General features: G+C 35.5%; 1 protein-coding gene across 1 annotated transcript; it reads left to right on the top strand.

The window, feature by feature from the left end:
- The first annotated feature begins 675 nt into the window (after nucleotides 1–675).
- LOC107566030 (uncharacterized) lies at nucleotides 676–21,888 on the top strand. The gene is made up of 7 exons (XM_016251393.1): nucleotides 676–698; nucleotides 9,861–9,901; nucleotides 9,996–10,076; nucleotides 10,681–10,920; nucleotides 11,125–11,376; nucleotides 11,699–11,826; nucleotides 21,592–21,888. The coding sequence occupies exons 1-7, from the start codon at nucleotides 691–693 to the stop codon at nucleotides 21,886–21,888; spliced, it is 1,047 nt and encodes a 348-aa protein (XP_016106879.1). The 5' UTR covers nucleotides 676–690.
- Nucleotides 21,889–25,344: the final 3,456 nt, after the last annotated feature.

Here is a 25,344-nt window from a genome sequence, read left to right as displayed (position 1 = left end):
AAGGAACTATGAAGAAGATCTTTATGGACTGAGTCCAGATCTTAAGAAGAAGAAGGGGGAAAAAAAGTAATTTCATCTTGTAGAAAAATGTCAAATGTTTTTGGCGAAATGTTTTTTTCCCTGTTGTTTTTAAATCTAATTTAAGTCTAATTTAAGTTTACTCATTTCATTAACTTATGTTCATTTTACATATCATATCTAACATCACATCAGACATCTGGCTACCTGCAGAAAAGACCAGTTTATTCTTATTGTATCTAACTTTCATTATAATTGTGAATTTTATTTTATTTTTTAAACTTGCACAATATTTTGCATTCTAACCAATAAAGACATTTTTCTTTTTTCTTTTATTTGTGAACTGAAATCCACACATGACCAACTGATAATTGGAGATAGTCACTGTGATCAGAAACCTGTTCGATATTACTAATTGTGAAAACATGTGAAAGTCAACTTGTCTCTTAGGAGTCTTTAATATGCTGAAGTAAATAAAAAAAAATATATATATATCTGTTGCACATTTCTGATGCTCACCTGGTTACTGTTGTCACTTATGTCTGATATGTCATCCGTAGAGCGCGTAGAAGCACTACGCAGTATTTAAATAAGTATTTCACCATCATTTTGGAATTATTTACAAGCAATATAGTCAAATAAATCATATATTGATAACATTGGGTCGCCACGATGAACAGGTACGTTTGATGAATTTTAAACAAAACACTATTTGTACAAACTGGTTACTGTTGTCACTTATGTCTGATATGTCATCCGTAGAGCGCGTAGAAGCACTACGCAGTATTTAAATAAGTATTTCACCATCATTTTGGAATTATTTACAAGCAATATAGTCAAATAAATCATATATTGATAACATTGGGTCGCCACAGGTACGTTTGATGAATTTTAAACAAAACACTATTTGTACAAACACGTGTCGTACTTCCCAATGAGGGCCTGATGTAGCTTGCGTCCTCATATTTGTGTTCGGCCTGCTGTGTTTCGGTTGTCAAATGCTTTACTTAAACTATTAAAGGGAAAACTTGTGTTGTTAACACATTACACATGAATTGGTTAATGAATGCTTATCAGGTTTATATGGAGGGTTTGTCTGCTGTAGCTATTATTTTGATTTAGTCGTTAGCAATTAGCATTAACATTCTGTATTACTGTTTTTTATTTCCCGGTGCATGTGCAGTTAGTTTTAGTTTGTAGTTTGAATTGTCTAGTCTTACAGTTGATAAGGTTATGGTTTTACTAGTAGGGTAAGATGGGTGAAAACTCTCCTCGTAATAACATTTACTGCTAAACTGTAGCATATTTAGAGATGAGATTAACATGTATACATAATAACATACAGGTAATATACACTGTAAACCCAGTGATCTTATTATTATTTTTATAGTCAGTTTCATAATATTTCTCGTTAGAAGAAGAATTCAAGCTACCTTAAGAACAAAGAACAGTGACACAAATGGCATAAACATTTAGTTTAAATGTTCACTTTTAATTTTCTTTAACTTTTCTGACTATTTACATCTAGTTACAATTGTTACAGCTTTCGTTGGTTCTCTCTGGTGCATAAGACGATGTTTTGCGCTGTTTATGCACTGTATTGATCTTATTACAGAATGAGATCTTCAGACTGCAAACTAAATGACACTGTGATTAACAAAAGGAGATCAGGTGGTTATTTTCTCCAATCAAAAGAGCTTTATTGGGTTATTGTGCCCCCACTCGACTCTGTCCTCTATAATTATTTGACCTGTTAATACCTGCCTACGATAAACCATATGAGTAAATCTTCTTGTTGAAATCAAACACACATATATAAAAAGATAAAAAGAGCATATACAATATTTCCTCTGCATTTTTTTGAGAAAACTTTGACATTATTAACAATCAGAAAAAAAGTGTAATTTCAGTTACAAAAATTCACATTCCTTCACTTGAAACCTTACATTTTAAATGAAAATGCTGTTTAAATATCTGCTTTTCAAATTTGTTAAAGCATTTCACATAAAACACATCTTTTCCACTGTTTGTCGTATATGATATGCCACTCTGAACTATCATGAATGACCTACAGAGGGCAGCAGAGGAGCTCTGATGCAAATAAAAAATAAAGACGACCAGCAAATGTCCAAAATATAACGTTTACTATCATAACAGAAGCATTACGATCTGACATGTAATGAAAAAAGAAGAACGACTTAATTGTTTTTCTACTCTGCGTTTATTTTAACACGTACAATGTTAATCTAATTCAATAAATAGATTGAATAAATCAGAGTGCTGTGAGTGTGTGTTGCTTTAGCTCTTTTCTGTGTGGTTAAGGTGTCATCTATAGCTCTGTGGTGTTTCCAGTCAGAAAGAGATGTTTGCTGGGTAACTGCATAGAGGAAATAAATCTGGGTTACAGAATGAAGAATCATACAGTTGAGGCTATGCGCTCTTACAGGGGATTTACTAAATGAAAATATTTACTAAATATTATAGGCCTACTGATGTTAGTTCTGATCCTCAGATATGATTGGTTGAGCTGTGTTCCATGAGGGCTGATATATTTAGTCCAACAGCATTTCCCAGAAGGCCTAGTTTAAGCACTTCTAGTATGACTTTTATGTAAAAGCATTTATTTCTTTGAGAATGACCCTAGATTAACATGAAGCTGCTTTAACAGTTGCAGACTATTTATTGAAAAAAGTGACGTGACATGACATGTGGCCAAGTATGGTTACCCATACTAGGAATTAGTGCTCTGCATTTAACCCATCCTAAGTGCACACACACAGTAGTGAACACACACACACACCATGATCACACACCCGGAGCAGTGGGCAGCCATTTTTGCTGCGGCGCCCGTGGAGCAGTTGGGGGTTCGGTGCCTTGTTCAATGGTCTCACCTCAGTCGTGGTATTGAAGGTGGGAGAGAGCGCTGTACATTCACTCCCCCCACATACAATTCCTGCTGGACCGGAGACTCGAACTCGCAACCTTTGGCAGACTCTCTAACCATTAGGCCACGACTTCCCCAAAGTGAAGTGTTTTGGTTGAGCACTTCAGTTGAGTTCAGTTGAAAATAAATCCAGCTGTTTAATATATTATATATAATATACAAATATGACATAACATTATAATGGAAGTGATACAAATTTGAGGTGTGACCGATGCCATGCCATTTCTAAAGAAACTTAGAATTTGTTATATTCTTTTCTTTGTTTTTTTATTTATTATTCATTTAAGAATAAATCTGACAATGATGCTTAATGTGTGTCGTGTTCATATATTCATAAATGTTGAAATGATGTTGAAATTGCATTGACTTTTTTATTGAATAAAATGCTGTTTACATGAAGAAGTATAATATGGTAGTAATACCCAGCTAAACAATTTCATTGCTGATATTTCAGGCTATTCATTATTCACAAAAATGCACAAAACATATATTTATTTATTTAGTATTGAGTGTAAACTTAATAAGAATAGTCATTGTTAGTCATTCATGGCAAAATAAACGTCAGTATCAAGTGTGAAGGTACTTTGCTTAACACTCTTGGCAAGCACTAAATGTGTAGATCTAGTATACAAACAAAGCAGACATAATGCAATGCTGCTGTTTCCATTTGAGGTTAAGACAACAGTGAGAACTGAGATACATAAATGCATAAAGGGATTGAAAAAATACTGCACTCGGTTCTTGGTTAAACCTCCAGTGTAGACAAAGGTGAGCGACCCTGTTTGTCATTGGGTGTCAAGTACCAAATGCAGCAGAACATATTTATGGTTTTGGTTGAGCACTTCAGCTGAGTTTAGTTGAAAATAAAGCCAGCTGTTTAATATATTACATATAATATACAAATATGACATAACATTATAATGGAAGTGATACAAATTTGAGGTGTGACCGATGCAATGCCATTTCTAAAGAAATGTAGAATTTGTTGTATTCTTTTCTTAGTTTTTTTTATTTATTATTCATTTAAGATTAAATCTGACAATGATGCTTAATGTGTGTCGTGTTCATATATTCATAAATGTTGAAATGATGTTGAAATTGCATTGACTTTTTTATTGAATAAAATGCTGTTTACATGAAGAAGTATAATATGGTAGTAATACCCAGCTAAACAATTTCATTGCTGATATTTCAGGCTATTCATTATTCACAAAAATGCACAAAACATATATTTATTTATTTAGTATTGAGTGTAAACTTAATAAGAATACAGATTTTAACTGAAAGGTTAAATTGTGTTTTCCGCATAAGGGTGTTTTCATAAAAGTCCGTTTCAAATGTCATTTTACACAATTCATACACTATTTATAGATTAAAAACTATTGTAGACATAAGAATGTATTAAAAGTAGTCATATACATATTTTCTTAAACATGAGTTTAAAAGAATGGAGGCAATCAAATACAAAGACAATGATTTTCTATTCAGAAAATATTTATGCCATTCATTTGCTAGCTATTTTTTTTCTCAATACAAAAAGCACTTTAAAAATCCAAGTAACCTTTGGTCATTTAACTGATGGTGTTTACTATTTGTACAGATTCATTTATACAGTGATTGATTAAATTATATCACATGCAACGTTTTTGTTTGTTTTTAATTTAATTTAATTTTTACTCTTTTTCTTCCTTTCCCGCGGATCCCCTGGCATTTAAAAAAAAACCCAATCTAAAGAATGTATAGCTGCCGAACTGTTTGTGGTCAGGGGTTTGAGAGTTGCATGAACTTCAAGCAACAAAACAAGCAGTTATACTCATGTGTTATGTCTTGGTGGCTTTAGAGCAGCATAGATGCTGTTGACTTGGCTTGTCCGAATATTTCTACGCAGCTTGGAAAAATCCACCTCAGCGTACTGAAAGAGCAATGAAGAAAATGATATAAGCTCGAGCTGTCCATGGACCAAAATGAATGTTTCAATTAATCCAAAAAATAGGATACTGTTTGAGTAAAAGGTCAGCAGGAATGCTAAATTACTATCAAGACCCACATTAATGATTTTTTTTTACCTGTAATTGGTCTTGATGCTGTTCTGTAACTTGCATCTGCTGTAGATCAGTGTTGAGTTGTTGTGTTCGTTCTGAAGATCTTTTATTTCCAACAACAAAAACCTTTAATAGTGCTAAAAATGGAATAGCAAATTCAGATTCAGTATAAAAAGGGTGTATATTTATTTCTTAAATTATTTAGATAAGTCAACTAAAATACCAAAATGATAACGAAAAGACTAAATAAAAAACTTACATCTGTCTATGGAGAACAGCATCATACTGATAACTCACCGATCACCACAATGATCAGAAGTCCGTTCATCAGGCCAGATATGATGATGATGATGATAATCTGCCATTGTGTCTGATTCTGATCAATAAACTCCACCGCTGTATGATTGTGACACTTAGTTAGATGAGCTGATTCTGTAATAAAATTGTCCACAGTCTGTTACTGTAACAACTGCTGACATCTGGAGCACAATGACTGCAATTTTGTAGAACTAAATTGAATTTCTATAACATATTAAACTTTGTGTAGAGCAACCAATAAGTGGTCTATAGGGTTCAAAAAACTGAAGAAGTGAATTACAAATACTTATAAATACTCACCAGTGAAGTGCAGTCTGGTGCTGTTGCTGAGTTTTGGAGGTGTTTCTGTGTTCATACAGTAATAAACTCCTAATTCATCAGCAGTCACATTATTAATAACCAGACGATGTTTAAACTGCACTGAATATTTGTTTCTGAATGTTTTGTTAAAGTAAAAAGGTGATTTTGGTGTTGAGAATGATAGTAGAATCACTGTCGGAGGATCTGATGTTTTCAGTAAAATCCAATAAACCTCATTTTCATCAAGATCACAGTTTATGGTCACATTTGATCCCAAATCAGCCAGTAGATCTGAAACTGCAGCTTGACAACAGATTAATACATCTATAAGATAAAAAAAGTCAATAAGCACACATCATAATTAAGACCGGCCTCTCAAAATCACTGTGAACTTTTAACATAAAATAATTTACAACAAAGTGCACGCTACATTCATAATATATAATGAACTTACAGAGCTGAAGCTGAAGGATCTTCATTTTCTTGCCTGATTAAAACCGCTGAATCTAATGAAGCCTGGTTCCCTCAACACAGCATTTATAATGAAGTCAACTGCAGCTCTCAAGAAGAAACCAGAGGAAGTCAAGTTTGCTCTGACCACATTGCAGACAGTTTTTTTTCAACATCTAACGCCCACCATCATAATCATTTTATTAATTAGATTAACCATGACAGTACATTACCAGATATTTGCAGTAACATTAGCAAACCTATCTGTCACATAAAACACCCTCTCATGACAACTCATAATCATTTGTACAAGAAGCTAAAATCATATTACATTATATGACTTAGATTGTACAAACACTTTCATAGTTTTCTTCCTGTTATTATGGTCAGGTTTAGGTTTGAATTTGAACGATTTTATCTTATGATCTCATACAAATTATTATGAATTCTCATGAGACTGGGTTACTGTGTCTAGTCACACTGTGTGTAGTCACGTGTAGTCATGCTTAAGAGTTTCTGCCAAGTTACTTTGTTGGCAGACATCATAGAGCCACCGTTGTGCTGCAAGAGGTGAGGTGTAAAGTCACAAATGACCTAGTGCATCAAACAATACTTTGCAAAGAAAACATCATGGCTATAAATAGACAATACAACAATTTAAAACGTAGAATATGAGCAAGTTTTAATAATATGTGAGATTATTTGAAACGGAATGTTTAAGAAACATGCTAAGGTCTCTCCATCTCTCTCTCATTTAATGCCTTTATCTGTGTACCACCAAGAGTTTGGCAACAGCGCTTTGGTTACATCTGTCCCCATGACAGGTACAGTTAGAGTTAGAAAAAAATATTTTAATGCTCATTAAAGCCTCTTGAGGGCAGCAGAAGACAACTACAATTTAAAGAACATGACACGCCATCTGCAGTCTAATTAAGAAAGAAAAAGAAAAAAAACGAAGTGACTGTGTCTGTATCACTATCAGAATAGACTACTTAGTCATTTGCTGCATATAATGCAATAATACAATACAACAATGCACATACTAAACACTCTGCTTTTGTACGCAAGGTATTTTTTTGGCATAATAACAATGTGAAAAACCAAAGACATTAACAGTATAGTAATGACAAGTAATGAATTTCTAAAGCAGAACAATTGTTATTTGTGCCAAAGAGTGCAAACTAAACCAAACATACAACATACGTTACAATGAGGCGGTGCTTGTCCTGGGTGCAACACATTTAGCCTATTTCTGTAAGACATGTGAAAAAAACAGTTTAGATTGGGAGCACGTGTACACCTGAACTCACTTATATAGAATTACACTCTTTAAAACACAACACGACAGTATGATAATTTAATGTCACAGTAGTTTTCTTATTTTTAGAACAAAAATTTAAAGGGACAATATTTATCCATTTCATTCAAGCTGTCAATAAACACTATAGGCTACACATACACAACCAAACCAATATACTGATGTAAACAAGTATAATGTGAAAGGCATTTTCATGTCAAGGCTGTTTCAGTTCCTCTGCGGTTCATGACTGAGGGTGTCACTGGAAACTCAGCATTCATGTCATTCTTTTGATGATAATAAAGTCCCAGTGACAGCAGGAATGTGTCAAACACAATTCAACAAACTTCAGTGTTTAAATAACCATATGTACAGAGATCAATATGTTTGCCTGTCTCTGTGTGTACTATTATTGTTTTGTTCATTCTTGGAGACTCTGGGAACAGAAATGACTCTGTTATGATTTGTTTCTCACTAAACACATGATCTGCCCACTTATTAAACACTTACTTGCTCATCAGGTCTGACTACAAGTTAAAGTCTCTCCACCCATCAGGTTGCCAGGGAATATTAGTCTATTTAATTACAGCACTTGTTGAGTCAGTGAGGATGAAGACGAGAGAGAGGAACTATGAGGCAGATCTTTCTGGATTGAGCCCAGATATGACAACCAAAACCATCAATGCAGGTATCTATATCTCACTCTATTCTCTTCAGTAGAGAGTAACTGTTTTTCTGTTTGTTCAACTCATCTGTTGGAGTGGTTAATATCAAGCAAAATCTGAACAGCAATCCATGGGAAATCCAGACTGTGTTCAGCTGTTTTCTGTTCTCTCTCTGTAGGTCAGAATGAGGATGTTGCTGGGAACTCTGCGTTTTTGTCCAGTTTTTACAGTGACAATAAAATAAAGTCAAGACTTGACAGTGTATTGAGACACAATGAGTGGGAATATAAGACATTATTCAGAGAAATGCTTTACTTGATCCAGAATACAACATTTTCCCAGAACAGTTTACGAAAGGAAGCTTCAATCTCATACTCACGTAAGTATGAATACTTGGATCAAATGGGGCATCAGATGCAAGGAAAAGACCATCTTATTTTGTTATTATTATATATACAAATTAATTATTGTTCAGAGAACTTCCACAATATTTTGTAGTCTAACTAATGAAAAAAAAAAGCTTTTGTCATTTATTTTATTGATGAACTAAAGACCAGACAGATTATTCAAGACAACTGAGCATGTTCATTATTACTAATGGTGAAAATTCAGTAGAAGATCAAGTCACAAGCATTCAAGCAGCCAGAGGCCAGCTGGAAACGGCGTGGGTTCGGCCACTCCTGAGGTTGTGAGCCCTTCTGCACAATATGAACCAGTAAGTTGAACAAGGTATCCTTCTTTTTGACTTGATTGACATTTAAGATCGTTTCAGTGACTCAATTTTTTATTAAGAATCATTTACAATTAAGCTAGGTATGCATTTTTTGTTTGTGGATGTGATATTTACATTACAAAATATAGGAGTTCATGACAAAACAAAAACATTTTGCTTCTGTATGTGGAAGAATATATAACATATTTTAGAGGTGGCTTATAATTACCATTTCTTGGGGAACCCCCCCCCCCCCCCAAAAAAAAAAAAATGAACAGGTATGTTTGGTGAATTCTGAATGAAACGCTGTTTGGAGAAACACGTACTTCTCAAAAATGAAAGTCTAATGTAGCTTGTTGCTCGTGTTTGTGTTTGGCCTGCAGTGTTTGGGTTGTTAAATGCTTCATTTAAACTAGAATTAAAAACAGGAAAACTCTTAAGCATTATGAATACATTAAACATGAATTATTATAAACTTGATAATCAGGTTTGTCTGCTGTAGCTATTATTTTGATTTAGTTGTTAGCAGTTAGCATTTTGTATTATAATCTTTTGTGTCTCATGTTTGGTTTAGATGATAGTAGTTTGATTTGCTCAGTCTTGCAGTGAAATCAACATTTTACCAGTAGAGTAAGTAAAATAGGTCAATACTGTCTTCAAAAACATTTTCTGCCAAATTGTAACAATATAGCATGTATTGACATGGGAGAGACACTATACCCATTCTTACCTTAATCATGTGTGTTATGTGAAAATCAAACATATTAAGTTTGTGTTGCTTGAAGCATGCTATTCAAGTTGAGCTAAATGAAGTTAGATACTTTTTCTGTTTCTGCAGCTGCTGCTTTAATGATAGTAGTTTGATTTGCTCAGTCTTGCAGTGAAATCAAGGTTTTACCAGTAGAGTAAAATAGGTCAATACTGTCTTCTTCAAAAACATTTTCTGCCAAATTGTAACAATATAGCATGTATTGACATGGGAGAGACACTATACCCATTCTTACCTTAATCATGTGTGTTATGTGAAAATCAAACATATTATGTTTGTGTTGCTTGAAGCATGCTATTCAAGTTGAGCTAAATGAAGTTAAAGAGACTTTTCCTGTTTCTGCAGCTGCTGCTTTATCTGTGTATTCGCTGTGCTGATAAACAAAGGTGAGAACAAAAAATATATATTTAAGAGTTAAATTCATGCCACATGTATAAATGCCAGACTGTGTGTTTACAGTTAAAGCTTGTGTGATTTCAGTGTGTCTGCAGCTCACAGTAGAGGCTGTTATTGGTGGTTCTGTTGTCCTGCCGTGTTCCTCAGCTGAACATAGTAAAATAGGTCAATACTGTCTTCAAAAACATTTTCTGCCAAATTGTAACAATATAGCATGTATTGACATGGGAGAGACACTCTATCCATTCTTACCTTAATCATGTGTGTTATGTGAAAATCAAACATATTAAGTTTGTGTTGCTTGAAGCATGCTATTCAAGTTGAGCTAAATGAAGTTAGATACTTTTTCTGTTTCTGCAGCTGCTGCTTTATCTGTGTATTCGCTGTGCTGATAAACAAAGGTGAGAACAAAAACTATATTTAAGAGTTAAATTCATGCCACATGTATAAATGCCAGACTGTGTGTTTACAGTTAATGCTTGTGTGATTTCAGTGTGTCTGCAGCTCACAGTAGAGGCTGTTATCGGTGGTTCTGTTGTCCTGCCGTGTTTCTCAGCTGAACACGATCATAAACTTCGAAACATTGATGTGAGCTGGAGACACAATGGCAGCAAAATTGTATTTGATATAATTCCACACAGTAATTCACCAGTGACACAGGATCCAGAGTACAAGAACAGAACTGAAACTTTCCCTCAGGAGTAGGCTGTTATTGGTGGTTCTGTTGTCCTGCCGTGTTCCTCAGCTGAACATAATCTTAAAATTCAAGACATTGATGTGAGCTGGAGACACAATGGCAGCAAAATTGTATTTGATATAATTCCACACAGTAATTCACCAGTGACACAGGATCCAGAGTACAAGAACAGAACTGAAACTTTCCCTCAGGAGTATCTGAGAGGAAACTTCTCCATCAAACTCAACCATCTTCAACACACTGATGCAGGACAATACATTTGCTATATCACACACTCATCTAAATATCAGACTGTACAGCTGATCATCAATGGTATGTGAAACTAGCTGATTAGTGCAGTTTTGAATTTAAACAAAGTTGTTTGTTTTAAAATCTAAATACTGCAAGTGATTGATTCAATATCTGAAGTTCAGCAGTGATGCTCCAGTCTCAGTGCTGCTGTATATAAATGATAGATGGATCCTTTATTACAGTGAGGTAATGTTTTCTGTAAAAGTTTTTTTTTTCTTTTTTCAGGATCAATATCCACTGAACAAGGAGAAACAGAACAGGACAGAATGGTGCCATCACTGCCTGTACTCTTGGTTTGCATTATATTACCTGTGTTATTGATATTGGTTGTTATTTTCATTGTAGTTTTCTTGAAAAAAAAGTGCTCAAGCAGCCAGAGGCCAGCTGGAAACGGCGTGGGTTCGGCCACTCCTGAGGTTGTGAGCCATTCTGCACAATATGAACCAGTAAAGGTTGATAATCATGACGAAGCAGTTGGTAAATGAAAAACTGCACTTTCCTGCAGCAACTGCATGAGCTTTTGCATTAAACATGGATCTAAATACTGCAAGTGATTGATTCAATATCTGAAGTTCACCAGTGATGCTCCAGTCTCAGTGCTGCTGTATATAAATTATAGATGGATCCTTTATTACAGTGAGGTAATGTTTTCTGTAAAAGTTTTTTTTTCTTTTTTCAGGATCAATATCCACTGAACAAGGAGAAACAGAACAGGACAGAATGGTGGCATCACTGCCTGTACTCTTGGTTTGCATTATATTACCTGTGTTATTGATATTGGTTGTTATTTTCATTGTAGTTTTCTTGAAAAAAAAGTGCTCAAGCAGCCAGAGGCCAGCTGGAAACGGCGTGGGTTCGGCCACTCCTGAGGTTGTGAGCCCTTCTGCACAATATGAACCAGTAAAGGTTGATAATCATGACGAAGCAGTTGGTAAATGAAAAACTGCACTTTCCTGCAGCAACTGCATGAGCTTTTGCATTAAACATGGAGTCAGAGGAGGTTAGTGCTTTCATTGTTGTTGCCGCAGCTTCGAGTAGAAAAATAAATAAAAAGACGAGTAAGCAAATGATTTGTTTGAAGAACAGAAAATGGCTAGAATGAGTGTGTGTTTCTGCATCCTCCTTATGTGCACACTATAAGGCTACCTAGAAATCTATAGTAATGTGGTCGTTCATGGTTTTGGAATTCAAGTCAATTCCCAAAAAATGATCAGGAGCTCGCAAGGTGCTCTACTCATTCATAAATCACTATTGTAATAATATTCCACAGCTGTTTTTGCAGGAAACAACTTTCTTCAACGCATGTCATATCTGTAAAGAAAGGAGAGAAGGTCTCATAGTAGCTTGAAGGCTCAACAAATGACCTTAAACTGATAAGAATTTAAGCACAAAGGGAAAGCAACTACAGTAAAACATGAATCATTGGCTTAGCTTTTCAGAAATATGTTTAGTTTAGTTTGCATAGCATCACATTGGCTGATCATTGAGGTATACAAAACAATGTTTATGTTGGTAACATTGCCCAAATAACCTCAAAACAACAGCGCCATATAAACTACTTACCTGGTCATATAACATTTTGTGAATATCCATCTTTATTTAGTTATTTATTTATTTGTAGGAGTGTTAGATGTGTTGATGTTGTTAGCAACATTCACGCTAAGACAATCGCCTGTAACCATGGGCTCAGTTTGCTGGCCTATTTCTGCCTTATAAGAAAAAAGTTACAATGTTAAAAAATTAAAGCTACAATGTTGCTTTAATAGCTATTTTTATATTTTCCTTTTGTACCATTTGTCATTTCTTTTTTATTTTATGTCTCAAGCCCTTTTAATGACTATGAAGTGTGCTATTTAAATAACCTCGCCTTGCCTCTTGGCTTTGTAAGTTAAAAAGTTACTTTTTTAGCTGAATGTTAACAGCTTTCTGATGTTTTGTACTGTTATATCCTTGCCTTATGCACAGCATTTTTATTGTGTAACAGAATGAGATTTTGGAACGGGTACATTTTTGACTGAAGTTATAAGACTGTCAATATGTTGCTGCCTTAATTCTGTATTAGTAAACATTTATATTGAACTGTTTTATTTGTAAGAACTGTTATTTAAATGTACTACAATGTTCTCAGGTATATACATTGGAAATGAGGACCATTGTGTTTTATAGTATGTAGACAAGCTCTTTATATTCAAGACCCAATAAATCATGTAAATAAAATAGAATCTGTCAAAGTTATTTGAATATTTCTAATCTTATGTGAATTCAGGCTGATTGGAACAATTTCTAGCCATTGAAATGACTGGGAAAAGTCACCCAATCAACCTGAATTCACATATTTTCAGTAAAACTAAATGTTTTACGTTTACATTTACTCATTTGTTTAAACAAGCAATACACCAAACGTGCTGATATTCCTATGCGCAATGTTTGAAACCTAGTTACTCTGTGGGAACTCTTATAGTGATCTAGACCACTGAAATTTGTCTACTTTAAAATAATGTCCAGATTGCTATAGTTTCTGAGGAATGACGAGGTAACACCTGAGTAGTGAGGGCTTCACACGGGTTTCACAAATTATTAAATTTAATACATTTGTCTAACACATACTGTAAAGCCTTGTGATTTATGAGCTACCAGACAATTTTGTGATTTCAAAGTGGTTAAAGAACATAGTGGATGCTGTCCATTTTCATCAAGAATGCTTGTGTGCAAGACTGAGGTCCTGTCCATGAGTCCAGCTTTACCGGTTTGTTTAACTTTAGTTGTTTGTCAGTCACAAATGAATGGGGGCGTGGGGCAGAAACAATGCCAAAATCATTAAAAATGACCCAAGTGCACAAGAAATGGGGCAAAAAAGGTCTCTGTAATCAGTTTTTTTTAATGTACTTATAACATGATATAGTAAATTTCACACGAGCAAGAGTTGTTTTTCTAAAAATCAACATGATCACAAATGTGATATTCTCCCTAGAAACAGTCCATAGAGGATTTTGTCTCTTTGTGGTTTGTGCATACAGTAAACTGATGTTTTCTTGTCAACAACATGATGTGTCATTTATAGTTGTTATAATTTCCATTGTAGTTTTCTTGAGAAAAACATGCTCAAGCAGCCCCAGGGCAGCTGGAAACGGCTAGGGTTCAGGCACTCACGAGGCCCGTTTCTGCCTCATAAGAAAAAAACAAATCGTGCTTTTGTAGATCATGAGATTTAAAATGTGAAAATTACAGAAGTTTGAAATTATCAGATAAAAAAATGGATATTATCACATAAATCAATATTGACTAATTGTGAAAAAAAATATAGCATAAGTAGTACTTTTGAGATAAAGGGTCATAATAGACAAAATTATGACCTTTTGTCATAATTTCCATAGCACAGTGGTGCAGCTCAAATAATCAGATTTATCCTTGCAGAATAGTGGATCTGAAACAAGACAGGGAATTAACAAATCTTAATGTTCATCTGCAAGTGCTGCATCTGCAAAAGGGCCAGTTTTTGTACTCTTTATATTGTACATTTTTGATTACTTTTTGTGTTTCAATGTATGCAGATAATCTCTTTATGTTTAAATACCAATAGAATCTGAGGTATCCATTAAGTTTATATGGTGAAGAACTAAAACTGTCTCCCTGCAGTGGTCAAAACAAACTAAGCTTGCACGGATTTCAAATTTCAGGATTGTAAAACCGTAAAAACAAGAAAGCCAAAGCTGGATGTGGGTTCTTGAGGCAGTGCACTGGGGCTCCTTGAGGGCTCAGTGAGGGCTTTAAAGGCCTCTAAGCGCATCTTGGCACCAGAATATGATAAACACATGAGGCTCTTGCTCACTTGGGAATATATATGACAAACGTCCTGGTGCTGAGTGTTGCCACATCAAGCACCACTCCTTAATAGTAAATGAAAAACATCAGATAAAGAAGTCAGGTCATACTTCTGACAACTGAAAAAGCAAACAGGATCTTTGTATTTAGGAACCAGTATGATGAGAATATACATCAAAAGCATTTAATTAACATCAGTCCACTGTACACGTAATACAAAATCACATGCTATATAATACATACAATACAAAAGGCTGCTTTTGCATTCAAGATATTTCTTGGATGAATGCAATGTCAAACTGAAACAAATATTAACCCAATGTCAATGGAAAAAAAAGTGTGCCAAAGAATTGAACTGAATTAAAACAAACAACCAAACCTATTTACTTGTAAACAAAGTTTGAAAGGCAAATTCATGACAAGGCTGTATGTTAGCGACTTGTGTTTTTTAAACTCTTTAAAAAGATTGCTCTCCTAAGTTTCTCTACATGAATGAAGATGTAAGTGGAATTTCTGCATTCTTGTCATGTGCTTACATTGACGGTAAACAAAACCAATGGCAAGACTGTGTGTCCAAATCGGTACTCTTATGGTCTGCAATGTTTCTTAAGTATGAGCAGTTCAGCAACATGATCTGAGCAGTCAGAGATGCTGTGATGTTTTTAAACCTGTTTGATATTATCACCATATAATCTTGTAATAGTGTGAGCGATGCAGCAACAACAACAACAACATGATAATCATGTAAATGAATGCAAGGTGAACATTTGATCATAATTGTTTTACACTAATAAACTAACAAGAACATTTTGCACTATACTTAACAGTGGGGTCGGGATTGTCTCTTGGCCAAAGATCTTGTAGTTTGTGCACCTTCTGGTGTAGTATGAGCGCTGCTAAAACAGGAAAACAACATGGTGATTTACGTAGTCTTATACCCTAACATTAGCCTGAAACCCAATCTGGAAATCTGACTGGTTGATAGGGATGTTTTTCCAGAAAATATGTCCTACTTGGCAAAAGTTCACCCAAAAATGAAAATTAGCCCACAGATTACTTACCCTCAAGTAATCCTAGGTGTGTTTGACTTTCTTCTTTCAGAAGAATCCAGTTGGAGTTATATTAAAAATTGCCTTTGATCTTTCAAGCTGTTTAATGGCAGTCAGCGGGTGTTGCATGCATCAGTCCAAAAGAAGTTAAATAAAAAGCGTTCATCCATAAAAAAAGTGTCTCACACAGCTCCGGGGGGTGAACAAAGGCCTTCTGTAGCGAATCAATGCGTTTTGTAAGAAAAATATCTATATTCAAAATGTAATAATCACTTTGATGTAGCTTGCGCTCACTGTTGTACATGGAAGCAGTTCCGGGTGGATGATGTATGAGGTCGGCGTTGCGCATGCGCCGCTCAGAAGTGATGAACACTGAAGCACAGGGGAGAGATCAAAACAAAACAACGGTCACTAATTAGAAGTACAAAATGAGGATTTGTAAAGAAGAATGTCGGAGGATTTCGATATAAGCCAAGAGGAGACTGGTTTTCCTTTGCTGAAGTAAGGAAACTTTGCTTCCTTTGCTCCTGTAAAGAAATGTTGGTTTTCACGAGACTCACCGGCGCATGCGCAAAGCCGACCTCCATACGTCATCCGCCCGGAACTGCTTCTGTGTACAACTATTGGCACAAGCTACATTAAAGTGATTATTACGCTTTGAATGTGGATATTTTTCTTACAAAAACGCATCGATTCACTACAGAAGGCCTTTGTTCACCCCCCGGAGCTGTGTGAGACACTTTCTTTTATGGATGAACGCTTTTTATTTAACTTGTTTTGGACTGAAGCATGCAACACCCGCTGACTGGCATTAAACAGCTTGAAAGATCAAAGACAATTTTTTATATAACTCCGACTGGATTCATCTGAAAAAAGAAAGTCATATACACCTAGGATGACTTGAGGGTAAGTAATTTATGGGCTAATTTTCATTTTTGGGCGAACTAACCCTTTAAGTAAATATTCTTCAGCGCAAGTCCCAAATGTGCTGTTTGCCATTCTATGTCAAACATACAGTTTGTTGTGCTATGTTTTTCAGTAAAAGTGTCTAAACATCCCTAAAACAATATCAGTTCATCTGAGAAGCAAAATGATTTAAGATATTTAGCCTTGTTTGCAGAGAATACTGCTTGAATTAAGTCAATAGCAAATCAAATTGTTCTTAAGTATTAACAACAAAATATATGTTTATGCTGAAAACGGAAAATAGTTATTTATGGTAATAACTGCTCTAATATAGTAACAGTCTCTTTCTGAGTTGTTTGTTTAGGCCTTTGTCTCTCTGTTGTGTGGTGCCCTCTACTGGATAAAAACCTGAACCGACTCTTTGAGATTTACAGTGGCCCAAAAATATTTAGACACTTGAGCCCAACTTAAAAATGTCAAACCAAATGGCATTTATATTATAGAGATGTAGAATGAGCACAATGTAAGTGATACTGTAGATTCACTTTCTCAGTAACAGTATCATTCAGTCTAACCTATATAAAATGTATAAAGAAAAATGCCAAGACCCCAAAACAAGCCAGACAAGACTGCGGCCCCTTCCTATTTCTCTAATGTTCAAACCTGCATTAGCGGAAGTGGGGAAATCAGACTCCTCTGATTCATGGAATGTCCCAGCAATCTGTGCAGGAAAGTCATAATCAAGATATGATGATCCCATTTCAAGGTATCTATAATAAATATTCATGCAAACAGACACATTTATACACACTATACACACGTAATTGCTTATGATCAGTCCATACGGCATCAAGAAACCCAGCAGAATTTCCAAATTCTGCATTTATCACTTAAAACAGGTCATATATGAAAATACATAAATAATCATTCATCTCACATGTAAGTTAATTTTGAGATACATTGTCAGTTCGTTCTATAAATATAGTCTGTTTATTAGGTTGTATTATTTTTCTTTTTATAGTAATCTTTTATCTTTTTGAGTTCTGTCCGATTGAGTGAGGTGTTTGCATGAAGACTTTTCTGTCCGACTGAGCCATTAATCTGATTACTAATGGATTATTTGAATGTTGAAAGAGCGAAACATTCTAGTAGATTGTTTGATCACGGACCCTTTTCATAAAAGTGGAATGTATTATAGACAGATATGTTGGTAAATTATTGTGGGTTGCTCCTGGTCAGAAGTGGTGAGCATTTACCAACAGTGGTCTGAGGTGGGACAAACCAGCAACAGGGTGTTGGGCTGTCAAAGCTCAAACCAACAGAAGGTCTACTGTAGCACAAGTCACCTGACCATGATGAATAACATGTGGCGGGAAACTAGAAAAAAGGACAACAGGGATTAATGAAAAACTAGAAGTCCATGAAAACAGAAACTAAAGAAAAATAACTGAAAGGCTGTGACAAACGGGTTAATGTTAATGGATGAATCTTTATTTTTGAAGCACTAAATACAATGGTGCAGTGTACACTCAAACTAAATGCAGGGCTTGGAAAAACTCCAAATATGAGTCTTAGAGCAGCATACACACAGACCAATACAGTATGAGGATAAACTTTTTGTTCAAGACCAAATCAATTAAGATGAAATCTTAATGTCTGTTGGGTTAAAATGTTCATCTTTCTAAACTGAACCCATTTAAATGTCTTAATATGACAAACATCTTCCTTACAGATGCCAAATATACAGTTTAAAAGTTAATTTTGAATAACAATTGAGATGCTTTTGAAGTCAGGCTGTGAAATGTAAAGTGCATCTTAATGCCTCGAACTAAAGTCTTGAATTTACTATTATCTCTTCTACAATACAATGTTGCAATTTTGCTCTATACTTTCCACAAGTCATAGTTACTCTTTTGAGCAACACTTTTTAAATTTGCTACCTACAGTAGTTGTGAAATTAGTGGGACAGACTTGCACGTGTGATTTGTCCCTGTTTGGAGAACATTACTGATGCCATTAGTCATCTTAAACTCAACACATTTCCAAGAATGGACTGATGGTTTGTCTTCTGAATTCTACGGATTGTTTGCTAAAAATTTACTCTTTTCACAGAACGTAATATGAAAGCTTCACTTCCTCTACACTTACTCAAGGCATTAAGTAACAAAGCCAATATGTCTTAATAACCATTACAACATTTAAGCTTTGTGCAAGATGCTATAATAGATACCAACATCTTTTTTTAAAAAGGTACACACATTTCTAATGGGGTAGTTGCATATGGTGGCCATGTTAGATTTCCAGTCTAACAAGTGTGTGCATAGACACTTCCAGTTTCGCCTGATGCCGGTGCAGAGAGACAGAGAAAGCCAAAAATTTTCTCACATAATATCACTTCAAAAACTTAGGTATGCTTGCGTCAGGTGAATGAATGAAATAATCAGAAAACTGTCTTGGACTCATGGTGTACATGCTATCAGAAATGTCCTACTTCCCACTTCTGAAGCCATGATTACCAGCTCGTCACGTTCACATGTTTTGTTGTCGGAAAGAATAGAAATAATCCCAGATAGCAACATTGTTTAGTTCCAGATCTGGCCGACAAACTGAATGATGGCACTTGTGCTGTGTTCATCTGACCTTGACTTTTATATTTTTGTTTTCTATGGCTGCTATAACTGTTTATAAAACACGTCTGCAGTAGCAAAAAAGCCAAGACTAAATGTGATCAGGTGATGATGGCTAATTATTGATTGTAATATAAGCATCATGAAGTGGTCTAATTCACTGATCTCATCTGAATCCTAAATACTGATCATAAGTGTGTTGTTTCATTAATTTTGCACTTCCAACCCTGTGATACTGCAGCATGAAAGCCAGTAGTGTTGCACCAATCAGGTATTATGGATTTTTAAAAACATGTTCTGCACAAAAAAGTTTTGAACTACTATATTATTTAGACACACAGAAATCAACATGCAGCATATGAATCATCATATGAACAATGGTGACATTAAGAAAAAACTCAAAGTCCAGTTGAAAATTCCTTGAACCTCTTTATTTATTTATTTTTGTGATACTGATATCTTACAGTGTTCCATGACGTCATGAGACATCTACAAACAAGCAGCTCCTCAGATCCCATATCTCTGCTAGATGTCGTCTTTGCCATTTAGTGGAATGTGAGGGATCTTTAAGATAACAGCATTCCTGGCCCCCAAGAGTACATGAAATGAAAGCTTGATTTTTATTTATTTATTTATTTATGTGTGTGTGTGTGTGTGTGTGTGTGACCTGGATGATTGTAACCACTATAAGTTCGTCTGCCTTGTGAAAACTAGCGCGTCTCCGACATAGTGATAACACTCGTTGCCTTCTCTAGTGCAGCTCAACCAGGTCTCGTCCCATTCGTCGGTATTTGTGATATCACAAATCCCGGAAATTATGCGTTGTAGTCCAAACGAGTCGTCCGTTGTAGTTTTTGAAAAGTGATTTCTGTTCAATAAAATATCTCCTTTTGAATTGGACTTTGAGCTTTGTAACTTTGCAGATCTTTTTTTTGTTCAAACAGCAACATTACAGACTAACTAAAGTTGAAAAAGTGAATAAGCATAATAGGACCCCTTTAAGAAAAAGAATCTAAACTAAACTAGGCTATGTCACGAGCTAGTTAATTAACAGCCTAGGAAGCATATCTTCTTGTTTTAAGGAAGTTCATGTTTGATTAAACAGCCATCACATCTTACCTTTGGGGTCTTTGCTATTGTACTCCAATATAATTATGTCTGAATTAGCTATTTATAGATTAAGAGTTGTTGTTTTCGGTGTACAGATGGCCAGGGCTGGCGCTAGCTATAGGCAGAGCAGGCTTTAGGGCCTCGGGCTTTGAGAAGGGGCCTCCATAACCGTAACATCCCCTATATGCTAGTCCACCAGTCAAGACGGGTAGCAGATTCTAGCCTCATTGTTCATTGGATATAGTTGAAATTTCACTCATCTGCAATTAAACCAATTAATGTTGCAGTTTCAGTGCGGTCCCGCCTTCTGAATGTCTGGTGCTGCGAACTGTGCGATACAAACGTCTAAATAGGCACGCAAAGACAGCTCCTAATGGAGGTGTGTGAGTTGTCGTCATCTATGTTAGAGTGATTTCAATGTATTCTAAATATAAACTGTTTCTGTCGATCAGCGTCATTTCTGGAAAGATCATTCACCGCTTTAGTATGAGTTTAAAAAAGAAGGAGCACTGTTGATGTGCCGCTTTGAATTTGCATGTACAGTGAATGACATCACGTCGGGAGCTGACTTGCAAAATAGCTACAAAAGTAAAAGCAGATTAGTTTGTATTCAAAGTTAAAAAGCAAATGTAGTGGTTGGTAAAAATTAATGTGCTTAAAATGCATATGTCTATACGGGTAGAGAAAAAAGACACCTTAAAAAATTTTGGGTGGTATTTGCGCCTTAAAAACATTAATTATGTTATATAAATTGGTGTAAATTCATCATCTTAATTTTCATTCATCAGTTCACTGAGTGGAAAAGAATGCTTTGTTGCTGTTATGCTTGCCACCTGAAGAGGGCGCTTAACGCTATTGTTTCAAGGTAATGCAGCGGGCGAGTCAGAATCAATTAAATATTCACAAAGACTGCAGCCAGTACTCCTCTGTCTTACAGTGTCTCTTTTCATTATATTACAGTGCTGGCCAGAGTTATACATCTAACTTACCCACTCAGGCGTCCCAGACTTGAGGCGGGTAACAACTTGGGGGCTCGTCCGGGATCAGCGCCACTTGGTGCTCGGGTTCTGATCAGTAAAGAACCACAGTGGTTGAACGTCTTTCATCCCAGACCACTGAGTTTAACGGCAGACACCAGCAGTCCAGTCATGGCTACTCTTTGAGAATTACGGTGGGAGATCGAGAAGCAGCTCCACCTGCTGGTCAGTTCTTCGAACTGCAAAGCACTCTATAAAGTAGCCCTGTGTTGCGCGGAAGAGGAAGGAGAGATGGTCCCAGGCGTGGATGCAACAGAAGTGGAACTCTACGACTTCATCGCTGATTTCATGCAAGGAGAACAACTGCAGAGTCTAGAGGACCAAGGAATGGCCCGCTTGCTCACCCTTCATGACCTCGTTCGTGAGTTGACTGCTACGGAACAAGGTTTCGCTTCCAACGTCGAAGAAAACGAAGTGACTGTGGGACTGGTATCATAATCTGCATCGACATCAGTAGCTGCCAAGATGCAGGTAGCACAAACTACAGGTCTAACGTCACATGCAAGAGCTGAACAAACTGTTCCACTGCCTAGAGTGACTACAGCCAGTACCCCTCTGTCTTACAGCATCTCTTTTCATTATATTACAGTGCTGGCCAGAGTTATACATCTAACTTACCCACTCAGGCGTCCCAGACTTGAGGCGGGTAACACAAACACAATAGAACATTTTTTAAATGTTTCAAATAAAGGATCTCAGATGTGTGTATCTTCTAAATTCTGCTGATGATACTACATTACTGCTCTAAAATAACACTTATAATTTCAGTTTCAACTAACTAAAAAATAACTTTTTTTTCTGCTAGTCTTTCTCTTCCACTTGATTTGTGTGTGTGTGTGTGTGTGTGTGTATATATTTCATATTTAAGGGAACAATGCAATACGTAATATCATATTATTGATATTAATAATATGACAATATCTGTTGTCAATATTGATTAAATTGGAGGGGGAAATCCTGCCCTTACCGCAGCTAGGAAGAAAATGATAAAAGTACTTATGTTCATCTACTAAAGTGGTATTCTGGAACTGTGAATACATTGAATAAAACAGCAAAATAACAACAACAACAACATCTTCATCAAGCAAAAAAGAGATTACCTTAAATAAAGTCTGATTAATATGCATATACAGTACCGGTCAAAAGTTGGACCCATTACTATTTGATCAAAAATACAGAAAAAAACCCCCAGTAATATTCAGCAAGAATGTGTTAAATAGATAAAAAAAAGTGTTCGTAAAAACATATTGTTATAAAAGATTTGTATATATATAAAAAAAAATTAAACAACTTCTTAATAAACAACAAATCCTGAAAAAGTATCACAGGTTATAAAATAAACATTAAGCACTGTTTCTAACAGTGATAATAAATCAGCATATTAGAATGATTTCTGTAGGATCACGTGACACTGGAGTAATGGCTGATGAAAATTCAACTTTGATCACAGAAATATATTTTAAATTATAGTAAAATAGAAAAACAGTATTTTAAATTGTAATAATATTTCACAATATTATTGTTTTTTTCCTGTGTTTTTGATCAAATAAATCCAGGCTTGATGAGCATAAGAGACTTTATTCAAAAACATAAAAAATAGCAATGTGTCCAAACTTTTGTACTGTATAAGTGAAAGATGCAAATTTTTAAATTGAATGTTGTATAAACAAAAAGATTAGGGATTATATTTGTTTCAAGTGCTTTTTTATTGGGGTGGGGGGCCTCAAACATGAATTTTGCCTAGGGCCTCCTATGTCTACAACCAGCCCTGCAGATGGCTTGCTGCTGTGTTCAATAATTTATGTTGTTAAAATAACATTCTGTTCCATCAACTATATGAAACTTCCCTAGGGGCAGGTTTTCAACAATCCCAGATCAATATATTTATATGGAAATCCCATGCCTTTTGTGAGATTTTTTTATTTATTTTTTGACAGACATACAGTTGCATTTCCTTAAAGTGGTTAACTTGTTGACAGTAAATGCATTGTCTGCTTATTTAGCTACTTTTCAGTACACCATATATGCCACTTAGTACTGTAAGACTTCAAATAAAATTCTGCTTAGGGCCCCATAAAGGCTTGGGTCAGCCCTGCATGTAATGATATTTATTGTGCAAAGAGCAACTGTTACATTCAGATCTGTTAATAAAAAGCATAAAAGTGTGCTTTTTATTAACAGTGTGAATCAACACAAAGTGTGTCAGATTGATTCAGATTGACTGCTATTCTGAATAAAAATAAATATGTTTCCGTGTAAAACTATTTTTGTATTAGCTGTACAATGAAAAAGTATGTAATTTGGCACTAACAGGATGAGAACCTACTAGCAGCACTGTGTGTGTGTGTGTGAGTGTGAGTGTTTACATGTTTGTTTTGCTTGTGTAAGGCAGACAACAGCAAGACGATGGGTTTGTTTAAAGAGCTGTTTAGATATTATGTTCAGCATTAAATTAGCTGTAAATAAAGAGAGAAAGAAAGAGGGAACAATCAACAACCTAGAAAACATTCTCACAACTTTAGTGAATATTCTGATTAGGTTTTCTCAAAGATATGAACAAACATTCTTCCAGTAACATTAATAAAACATTTGTTCAAAGTTATCTGAACTTTAAAAAGTTTCCGTTTCACAAAATGTTAGCATTGTTCATGGAGCGTTTATACCTGAATCATTTAGTTGGATGTTCAAATGTTACTACTTGATTCAGAAGTACAATTCCCATTATGTTTGAAGAATGGTGAAATAGAATGTTCCTTAATGTTCAGATAACCAAGAAAAAAAGATTTAAAAGATTTAAAAATGGGATATTTGAGTTCAGAAAGTTCATCTGAATTGAAACTAGCAACCAAACCTGCATTGCTGTTACTGTAGCCTATAAACAAACGAGGCTTGAAAGATAATTTCAAGACAAGGCTGTGCGTGTGAGACTTTTGCTTTCTCTCTTTTAGTTTCTTTGTAGATCAGAATGAGGATGTCCTGAAACAAAACCACAAAACAGACTGTACTTGTCCACTCGCCTGCTCATCTAGTCTGACAGCTTCACTTAGTTTCTATGAGTTTCTCCTCCCATCAGAACGTCAGTCAATATTACCTTTGTTATTGGTGGTTCTGTTGTCCTGCCGTGTTCCTCAGCTGAACATGATCTTAAAATTCAAGACATTAATGTACACTGGAGACACAACGGCAGCAAAATTGTATTTGATGTAATTCCACACAGTAATTCACCAGTGACACAGGATCCAGAGTACAAGAACAGAACTGAAACTTTCCCTCAGGAGTATCTGAGAGGAAACTTCTCCATCAAACTCAACCATCTTCAACACACTGATGCAGGACAATACATTTGCTATATCACACACTCATCTAAATATCAGACTGTACAGCTGATCATCAATGGTATGTGAAACTAGCTGATTAGTGCAGTTTTGAATTTAAACAAAGTTGTTTGTTTTAAAATCTAAATACTGCAAGTGATTGATTCAATATCTGAAGTTCACCAGTGATGCCCCAGTCTCAGTGCTGCTGTATATAAATGATAGATGGATCTTTTATCACAGTGAGGTAATGTTTTCTGTAAAAGGTTTTTTTCTTTTTTCTTTTTTCAGGATCAATATCCACTGAACAAGGAGAAACAGAACAGGACAGAATGGTGCCATCACTGCCTTTGCTCTTGGTTTGCATTATATTAGCTGTGTTATTTATATTGGTTGTTATTTTCATTGTAGTTTTCTTGAAAAAAAAGTGCTCAAGCAGCCAGAGGCCAGCTGGAAACGGCGTGGGTTCGGCCACTCCTGAGGTTGTGAGCCCTTCTGCACAATATGAACCAGTAAAGGTTGATAATCATGACGAAGCAGTTGGTAAATGAAAAACTGCACTTTCCTGCAGCAACTGCAT

The sequence above is a fragment of the Sinocyclocheilus grahami genome, unplaced genomic scaffold (assembly GCF_001515645.1).
Source record: "Sinocyclocheilus grahami isolate Dianchi unplaced genomic scaffold, SAMN03320097.WGS_v1.1 scaffold1042.1, whole genome shotgun sequence".
Lineage (NCBI taxonomy): Eukaryota > Metazoa > Chordata > Actinopteri > Cypriniformes > Cyprinidae > Sinocyclocheilus > Sinocyclocheilus grahami.
Note: the sequence above shows the minus strand (reverse complement) of the source record. Positions and strands in the feature narration are given on the sequence as shown.